Raw genomic sequence first — 10,028 nt, 5'->3', positions numbered from 1 at the left:
CCCTGCCCACTGCTCTGGCAGGGCTCTGAGGAACACTGGTCTGCTCTCAAGCAGCTTTAGAGCAGCTCTGCTGTGAGACCCCTGCATCTACCACACCCTGCCAGCACATCTCAGACCATGCTCAGGAGGGAGAGGATTACCCTTGCTGCAGCTCCAGCCTCAGCTGCTCATTCTCCTTCTCATACTCAGTGGTGACAGAGTCCCACTCCTCCATCAGCTTACGGATGAGACCCACATAGCTTTCCACCTAGGAGCAGAGAAACAGAGCCGGAGCTGAATGTGGCTGCCAGCACCTGGCCAGCAAGCTGCTGGTACAAACAGCTCTCAATGCCCTGATACCCATAGCAGACCCTCAAACATTTGTAGGATGCTGCTTCTTGGTGCTTTAGTAAAATCTGAGGGTGTTCAAAACGTGACTGGAAGGGCTGGAAGGTGGGAGAGGGTGGAGGTTTGGGGTGCAGGCATGAGGGGGGGATTCTCAGCCCTGGCTCTTGGAGGTGTGGGCACAGGGCGGGGGTGGATTCTCAGCCCTGGCTCCTGGAGGTGTGGGCACGGGGCATGGGGGGATTCTCAGCCCTGGCTCCTGGAGGTGTGGGCACAGGGCGGGGGGGGATTCTCAGCCCTGGCTCCTGGAGTGTGGGCATGGGGCGGGGGGGGATTCTCAGCCCTGGCTCCTGGAGGTGTAGGGGGCGGGAGGATTCTCAGCCCTGGCTCCTGGAGGTGTAGGGGGCGGGAGGATTCTCAGCCCTGGCTCCTGGAGGTGTAGGGGGCGGGAGGATTCTCAGCCCTGGCTCCTGGAGGTGTAGGGGGCGGGAGGATTCTCAGCCCTGGCTCCTGGAGGTGTAGGGGGCGGGGGGATTCTCAGCCCTGGCTCTTGAAGGTGTGGGGGGCAGGGGGATTCTCAGCCCTGGCTCTTGGAGGTGTGGGGGGCAGGGGGATTCTCAGCCCTGGCTCTGTGGGTGCTCGCGGGGTGCTTTTTGGTGCTCCACATTGAGGGACCGAGCTGCACGGCCCGTGAGGGGAAGCGGCCCCTGGCTGTGAGCCTCCGTGACCCTGCCGCAGCAAAACGAGGAGGAACGGTGTGCTCGGGTCCGTGGCGGGCAGAAGCCGAAAGGGGCACCTCCAGCCCTTACATCTCTCATCTCCTCGGTCCGCCGCCGCTGCAGCTCCCCGAGCCGAGCCCCTGCGCATCGCAGCTGGCGCCAGGCCAGGCCCGGCCGCTCCTCGCTCAGACCGCCAGGGTTCCGGCAGCAGCCAGCAGCTAACGGTCTCTGCCGACACCGGGGGGTCTGCCAATACCGGGGGGGTCTGCCAATACCGGGGTGGGGGCGGTGTCTGCCTGCAGGGAAACGACGGACCAACGCTCCCCCCACCCTCTACGCCGCATTCCTGAGCCCCTAGTCCCGGCCCCCACCGGGCCAGTGCCAGCCGCCCCCATGTGCGAGGGCGAGGCCCCGGCCCTTCCTGCCGGCGCCACGGCAGCGGCGAGGCCGGAGCCATGCCCCCGCCCCGGGACACGTCCCCGCTGCCTAAGCCCCGCCCACAAGACACGCCCCGTTTGCAGCCCGCACACGCCCCCTGGCGGCAGCACCCCGGGGCTCCTGCCTCTGCTTGAGGTGACCCCGGGAGGAGAAATGTTCCCCCGCAGCCTAAACCTGGGGGTTAAGAGCAGTCCTGCAGAGAAGGACTTGAGGGTGCTGGTGGGGGAGAAGCTGGGCAGGAGCCAGCAATGGGCACTGGCAGCACAGGCGGCAAATAGCAGCCTGGGCTGCATCCAGAGCAGTGTGGCCAGAGCTGGAGAGAGGGAATCCTGCCCCTCTGCTCTGCTCTGGGAGACCTCACCTGCAGGGCTGGGGCCAGCTCTGGGACCACAACACAAGAGAGACCTGGACCTGATGGAGAGGGTCCAGAGGAGGCCACAAAGATGATCAGAGGGCTGGAGAACCTCTGCTATGGAGGCAGGCTGAAAGAATTAGGGCTGTTCAGCCTGGAGAAGAGAAGGCTCCAGGGAGACCTTAGAGCTGCATTTCAGTATCTGAAGGGGACCTCCAAGCAGGCTGGGGAGGGACTGTTCAGAAGGGCTGTGGGGATAGGCCGAGGGGCAATGGTTTGAAACTGGAGCAGGGCAGAGTTAGGTTGGACATCAGGAGGAAGTTCTGCACAGTTTGGGTGGTGAAATACTGGAACAGGTTGCTCAGGGATGTGGTTGAGGACCCACCCCTGCAGACATTCAAGATCAGACTTGATGTGGCCCTGGTGAAGCCTGATTTAGTTGGAGTCGTCCCTGCTGACTGCAGGGGGGTTGGACAAGATGACCTTTGTGAGTCCCTTCCAAACCAATACAATTTGGGAATCTCTAAACCTGGTGGCATTTTGGGCTTCCCTGTTCTCCTCTCCCAGGGTTCCAGCCCTTCAAGTCCCTCACAGCAGCAGAGGAGATGCTGAATGCTTCTGCTGGCACCGAAAACTAAGCAAAAGGGACTGAATGTTTTCCTGATCTTCTAAACCCCCAAGTGAAGTTTTGGAGATGTTCCCCCACAGCAAGTACACGAAGCCAAGAGTCAAGGAGTCTCTGTCCTACTGAGCTGACTCACCAGCACTGTGCAAGAGGATGGTAGAGAAAGGAGAGTTCCAAGACAAGGAAAAGAGAGACATATGAGGTCCTTCAACTGAGCAGAGTCTGAGAACCTCAGAAAACAGACAGTTGGGCCTGGACCTGCAGGAGCTACTTCCTACCTATGGTACCACAACCACATTCTCAGAAGGACAAGTTCCCAAACACTGCCAGTGGCAGTGGTGCTGGTGGGATGGCAGCTCTCAAGGTCTTGGTTCAACCTCCCACTCAAAGCAGGACCACGGACTGCAACCACTGGGGTTTAGTTTGAGTTTTCAAAGTCGCCCCCAAGCTGGGCTTCACCATCTTCCTGAAGTGGAAAACTTCCCAGGGAAGCCCACAGCTGTGTTCCTGAGTCCTGCAGTGTGAGACAGGACACCTGAAGCTTCTCCAGGGGTACAGATGCTCTACAGAGGCCATGGAAACCCCTGGAGTAGCAGCACCCCCATGCACATCAATTATGTAGTGGAAGATGAAGATGGGAAGCTCTTGGAATTCATGAGTGCATCCAACACGTGTGCAGGAAGTTCCACTGTCTTCTCCTTCCCCTTTTCCATGTCTCTGATGATCACTTTCCACATCAATGGAGGACAATTTACATTTCAGTTCCTTCCCCATCTCCTGCAAGTACCAATCCTGGCCACACAGAAGTTCATTTTTCTCCTGGTTACTCACTGGATCTCTGCACTTCTGACCAACCTGGGCTGCTCTCCATCACTGAACACAGCCTCCCCCCACACCATCACCATCCTTCAGCATCCACAGTCATGGAATCACAGAATTCTTTTGGTTGGAGAAGACCTTTTAAACCATCCAGTCCAACCCTTCTCTAACTCTACCAAGGCTCTACCCCTGGCCCTCAGCACCACATCTCTGCCTCTTTTAAACACCTCCAGGGATAAGGACTCAACCACCTCCCTGGCCAGCCTGTGCCAGGCTTTGAGAATTCTTTCTGTGAAGAAGTTTCTTCTGGTATCAAACCTAAACCTCCCCTGGGGCAACCTGAGGCCATTTCCTCTTGTCCTGCCCCTTGTTCCTTAGAAGAGTCCAACTCTCACCTGGCTCCAGCCTCCTCTCAAGGAAGCATAGAGAGCAATGAGGTCTCCTCTCAGCCTCCTTTACTCCAGACTAAACAACCCCATGTCCCTCAGCTGTTCTTCCCCATCCCTGTTCTCTAGACCCTTCCCCAGCTTTGCTACCTTTCTCTGGACCTGCTCCACCTCCTCAATGTCCTTCTTGGAGTGAGTGCCCTCCCAGTCATGCTTTTTCCGTGATCCTTTGGGTTCTTCTCCCCACTGGCTTGATGGCTGCACCCAAAGAGTGGCTGTCAATGGCTCCATGCCCCAGGGGAGGCCAGGGACAAGTGGAATCCCTCAGGGATCAGTCCTGGGACCAGGCTTGTTCAACATCTTTGTTGGTGCCATGGACAGAGGCATTGAGTGCACCCTCAGCAGGTTTGCTGATGGCACCAAGCTGTGTGGTGCTGCTGACAGCTGGAGGGAAGGAATCCATCCAGAGGGACCTGGACAGGCTGGGGAGGTGGGCACAAGCCAACCTCAGGAGGTTCAACAAGACCAAGTGCAAGGTCCTGCAGCTGGGTGGAGGCAATCCCAAGCACAAATGCAGGCTGGGCAGGGACTGGCTGGAGAGCAGCCCTGAGGAGAGGGACTTGGGGGTGCTGGGGGATGAGAAGCTCAACAGGAGCTGTCAGAGTGCACTTGCAGCCCAGAGAGCCAAGCAGAGCCTGGGCTGCAGCAGGAGAAGTGTGGCCAGCAGGGCCAGGGAGATGATTCTCCCTCTCTGCTCAGCTCTGGTGAGACCCCAGCTGGAGTACTGCATCCAGTTCTGGAGCCTCTGTTACAAGAGGGCTGTGGACATGCTGGAAGGTGTCCAGAGAAGGGCCACCAGGATGAGCAGAGGGCTGGAGCACCTCTCCTATGAGGAGAGACTGAGAGAGTTGGGGCTATTCAGTCTGGAGAAGGCTCCGAGGTGACCTTCTTGTGGCCTTCCAGGATCTGAAGGGGGCTACAAGAAAGCTGGGGAAGGACTTCTTAGGATATCAGGGAGTGATAGGACTGGGGGGAATGGAACAAAGCTGGAAGTGGGGAGATTCAGGCTGGGCATGAGGAAGAAGTTCTTCCCCATGAGAGTGGTGAGAGCCTGGAATGGGTTGTGCAGGGAGGTGGTTGAGGCTCCATCCCTGGAGGTGTTTAAGGCCAGGCTGGATGAGGCTCTGGCCAGCCTGCTGTAGTGTGAGGTGTCCCTGCCCATGGCAGGGGGTTGGAACTGGATGATCCTTGTGGTCCCTTCCAACCCTGACTGATTCCATGATTGTATGTGCTGAGCACAGTGAATTCAGCAGCACTGCAGCACCTCTGCTGCCTTCCTGAGGACTATGTGACTTTAAACAGGGTCCAGCCTCTCCCCTGGAGGAGCTCCACCCATGGGAACAGCTTTCCCATGTGCTGCTGACTGTCTCCAGATTTGCAGTGGATTTATTTTGAGAACATGCCACCAGGCACAGGATGGACAGAGGCAGAGCTGCAGTTAAGGTGTTCACCACAGAATTCCATGCTCTGCTTCTTGCAGGCATGAGGAAAACAGGCTTGGAAGCAATGGTATGGAAGCAGGATTTGGAGAGAGCCTGGAACATCCTGGTTCCAACCTACCAAGGGATAACTCTCCTCCAAGAGCTGATCACTGGTACCCCACTGCTTCCACCCCCACTCCCTGCTTCTCTTCCAACTTGTCCCCAAGCCATGCAGAGAGACCACCACTCATTCCACATCTCCTTGCCTTTATTCCCCCACCCCAGCATCCCACAGACACCCAACACTGCAGGAGAACCTCTGAGACAGCTGCTTTAGGGACACTGTTGCAGGAGCTATTTTTTGACCCCTGTGCACAGGTCCACTGGGACTCTCCTGGAGTAACAGATGCTCCCTCCAGAGCTGTCATCACCTCCTTCTCCTTCAGCCTTTTTTCCACACTCATTTCACCATCCACTGGGACACCAGCTGATCACCAGCTCTGTCACTTGTCACAGTCCCAGAACATTGTCTGCAGAGCAGTGCTCCTTCTTGGAAAAGAAACTTGGAAGAGGCAGACTCAAGAAGATCTTTTATGTACAGACACATGGATCATTCAGATTGGATGTCAGGAAGAAATTCTTCCCCGTGAGGGTGCTAAGACACTGGCACAGGTTGCCCAGGGAGGTGGTGGAAGCCTCATCCTTGGAGGTTTTCAAGGCCAGGCTGGATGTGGCTGTGAGCAACCTGCTGTGGTGTGAGGTGTCCCTGCCCATGGCAGGGGGGTTGGAACTGGATGAGCCTTGAGGTCCCTTCCAACCCTGACAGTTTTATGATTCTATGATCTCTCTGTCTCAGGTGGACCGCCTCCACCTGCCAGCTCTCCCAGCCCCAGGACACCAAAGCCAGATCTCCTTTCCTGCTTTCAGACACCAGGCCAAGCATCATCCTTTGGAATCTTTTCAGTGTATTTTGATTTCTCAAAGCAAGCAACACGAACCGTGACGGAGCTGGCGAAGAGCCCCCTGGGTCTGGACGGCAGAACCTGCCCACAGCGCTCCACTGGGGACTGATTTATTTACCTGGGACAGAGACTCGCTGCAGCTCTGCTCCTTCTCCAGCACAACCTCCCTGGTCTGGCCCAGAGCTGCTCCTCAGCCCTCCTTGCCCATGAAGGCAGTGTGCTGGGCCTGCAGGTAGCTCACTATCTTCTCCTCTATCTCCACCCCCTGAGCTATCTCCTCCTCGGAGAGCGCCAGGGGGGCCTGGGAGTCCCTGGTGACGATGATGACGGCGGTGCGCCGCGACTCCAGCACGTTGGCCACCACCACCTGGTGCCGGTATTTCTCCAGAGCCTGCCGGGATTTATTGATCAGGATCAAGGGATCAGTCTCCAGTTTGAAGGAAATGACAAAGGCCTCCGGGGCCCACTCCTTGACCAGAGGAGTCAGCATTTTGGGCACCATCCTCATCGTGATCTGCGTGGGGGGAAAAAAGAGCAGAGAGCAGCCTCAGTTAAGACATAGCAATGTGCTTAGTAAGAGCCAGGGGAGGAGGGATGGGGAAATTCCAGCCTGGGTTCATGTTGTGTTTACACTGGGAAGTCTGCCAAGGAGGTATTTGGTCAGATCTCACCAAAAAAGGTCCAAATGTCACTGGCACGAGCTGCGAGATGGAATCACACCACAGTCCTGCCACTTGCCATGAGCAGGGTGTGCCCCAGTGCTGCAGCAGGCCCAGGGGACCTGCAGAAATGTTCTCCTATTGGAGGGCTAAAGCTCGGCCCAGGAATCCCAGACTGGTTTGAGTGGGAAGTGACCTTTAAAGCTCATCCAGTGCAGTCCAGTCCCCTGCACTCAGCAGGGACATCTGCAATCAGAGAAGCTTGCTCAGAGCCCCAACCAACCTCCCCTGGAATGGTGCCAGCCATGGGGCAGCTCTGGGCAACCTGGGACAGGCTCTCACCACCCTCAGGGTCAAACATTTCTCCCTTTTCTCCACTCTTAATCTCTCCCATTTAGCTTCAAACCATCCCTCCTTGTCCTGTCACATCAGGCCCTGCCCAAAAGTCTGTCCCCAGCTTTCTGCTCAGCCTCTTGAAGCACTGAAAGGCCACCAGAAGGTCTCCCTGGAGCCTTCTCCAGGCTGAACAACCCCAACTCTCCCAGCCTGGCCTCCCAGCAGAGCCCTTCCAGCCCTGCCAGCATTGCTGTGGCCTCCTCTGGCCCTGCTCCAACAGGTCCCTGTCTGTGCTGTGCTGAGGGCTCCAGAGCTGCCCCAGCACTGCAGGGGAGGTCTCAGCAGAGCACAGCAGAGGGGCAGAATCCCCTCCCTGCCCCTGCTGCCCACACTGCTGGGGCTCAGCCCAGGACAGGCTGGGGCTGGGCTGCTAGCACTCAGTGTGGGCTCCTGTCCAGCTTTGCACCCCCAGCACCCCCAAGTGCTTCTCTACAGAGCTGCTCTCCAGCCCTTCATCCCCAGCCTGGATTGGTACTGGGGGTTGCCCTGACCCAGAGGCAGAATGTTGCTGTTATTAAAAGCCAATTAACTACACAAATTGATGTCTGTTATCTACAGAGCTCCAGATCCACCAGCTCCCATAGCTGGATGGGACCAGACCTCAATTCACTGCTGGTCCCCAGGCAGCCATGACCTGAGAGGACACTGGGACAGGGGGAAGAAGGGACAGCAAAGGGGGAGCCATGCCCAGGGGTGCCTCACCTGCAGGGGCCCCTCTGAGGACTGGATCTTGTGCTCAGGCATCTCTGAGGCTGGGATGTAGAAATCTGACACAGCAGCTGCCAGGTAAAACATGACACTGGAGCCTGCAAGGAACAACTCTGTCACCAACCATGGCTGGCACAGACCCAGGAGCTCAGACCTGTCACCCCAGGGATGCCCAGGATGGACCAGAGCCACCTTGTCCCACCAAGACCCCCCTCAAGAGACTCCCCCACCACCTACTGGCACCATCCTGAACAGGGTGGTGCTAATGGTGACCCCCTGGTACCCACTGGCACCACCTCATCCCCTCACACCAAGCCTCTACAGCCCCCTGGGACAGCCCAGAGCCTCATGCTGGGGAGGCTGAAGGCCCTAGTGGCCCCCTTGTCCCCTAACACTTGAGCCCAAGGGTCACCTTGCCCCCTCATGCCTGGGCCCCACAGGCCTTGGAAGCACCACGAGAGCTCCCATCTGGGCCCTGAGGCCAGCTTGTTCCCCCACACTTAGCTTCATGGGTCCTGGGACCACCTTGTCCCCTCACACCTGGGCTCTGGAGTCCCCTCATGTTTTCACACACAGACCCCCAGGACCACCTTGTCCCCTCACATCTGAGTCCCAGGGGCTCTGGGGTCACCTTGTCCCTCGCATCTGAGCCCCAGGGGCTCTGGGGTCACCTTGTCCCTCACACCTGAGCCCCACAGGCTCTGGGGTCACCTTGTCCCTCACACCTGAGCCCCACAGGCTCTGGGGTCACCTTGTCCCCACACATCTGAGCCCCACAGGCTCTGGGGTCACCTTGTCCCTCACATCTGAGCCCCACAGGCTCTGGGGTCACCTTGTCCCCACACATCTGAGTCCCAGGGGCTCTGGGGTCACCTTGTCCCCTCACATCTGAGCCCCAGGGGCTCTGGGGTCACCTTGTCCCTCACATCTGAGCCCCACAGACTCTGGGGTCACCTTGTCCCTCACACCTGAGCCCCACAGGCTCTGGGGTCACCCTGTCCCTCACATCTGAGTCCCAGGGGCTCTGGGGTCACCTTGTCCCCTCACATCTGAGCCCCAGGGGCTCTGGGGTCACCTTGTCCCTCACATCTGAGCCCCACAGACTCTGGGGTCACCTTGTCCCTCACACCTGAGCCCCACAGGCTCTGGGGTCACCCTGTCCCTCACATCTGAGTCCCAGGGGCTCTGGGGTCACCTTGTCCCTCACATCTGAGCCCCACAGACTCTGGGGTCACCTTGTCCCTCACATCTGAGCCCCAGGGGCTCTGGGGTCACCTTGTCCCTCACATCTGAGCCCCACAGACTCTGGGGTCACCTTGTCCCTCACATCTGAGCCCCACAGGCTCTGGGGTCACCTTGTCCCTCACACCTGAGCCCCACAGGCTCTGGGGTCACCTTGTCCCCACACATCTGAGCCCCACAGGCTCTGGGGTCACCTTGTCCCTCACATCTGAGCCCAGGGCCCCCGGCGTCACCCTGTCCTCACAGCAGAGCCGCGGGGGGCATGGGGTTGCCTTGTACTCCAGTGTCTGGGCCCCGGGGCCGCCTGGTCCGCTCAAGCCTGGTGCCATGGACTCTGCGGTCACCTTGTACCCTCCCGCCCAGGATCTACCAGGGGCGGCCCCGTTCCCTCCCAGTACCGAAGGGCGCCAGGGCGCGGGCGGCGGCTCGCAGCAGCGCCAGGTACTCGGTGAGCCCGGTAAACTCGATGGCGAGCAGCGCCCCATCCTCGGTAGCCCGGTGATATGCACGGAGGGCGGGCAGCAAGGCGGGGAGAGCGGCGGGGTCGGCTGTCACGCAGGGCGGGGGTCCGGGGTTGAGGCAGAGGGCGTCGAGCAGGGCGGGCCCGGGCGGCGGGAGGGCTCTGGCCCAGGGGAAGGCGGAGCGGGCCCGGTGCAGGAAGCAGACGCCGTAGCCCGCCGCCACCAGGCGCTCGGCGGAGGCGGCGCCGCGCCGCCCGCTGCTGAAGTTCTCGAGGAAGCGGACGGCGCGCGCCTCCAGCGGCACCTGCGTCCCGCCCGACGTCACCAGCGCCACGCGCCGCCCGCGCGCCGCCTGCCCCGCCGCCCAGGCCCGCACGCGCTCCTCCACCAGCGCCGCCGCCGCCTCCTCGGGGCCGCCGCCGCCACCGCCCGCCGCCGCCATGCCCGCCCCGCCTC

General features: G+C 59.6%; 1 protein-coding gene across 1 annotated transcript; it reads right to left on the bottom strand.

Annotated features, from left to right (window-relative positions):
- Positions 1–6,119: 6,119 nt before the first annotated feature.
- On the bottom strand, positions 6,120–9,984 carry PPCS (phosphopantothenoylcysteine synthetase; the record flags this gene model as incomplete). The annotated part of the gene is made up of 3 exons (XM_054394880.1): positions 6,120–6,620; positions 7,864–7,967; positions 9,510–9,984. Coding segments are annotated over 3 exons (903 nt in total), but the record flags the coding sequence as incomplete, so codon positions are not given.
- Between the last annotated feature and the right edge of the window lie 44 nt (positions 9,985–10,028).

Source organism: Indicator indicator, chromosome 32 (genome assembly GCF_027791375.1).
Source record: "Indicator indicator isolate 239-I01 chromosome 32, UM_Iind_1.1, whole genome shotgun sequence".
Lineage (NCBI taxonomy): Eukaryota > Metazoa > Chordata > Aves > Piciformes > Indicatoridae > Indicator > Indicator indicator.
This window is presented reverse-complemented; position numbering and strand designations above follow the sequence as displayed.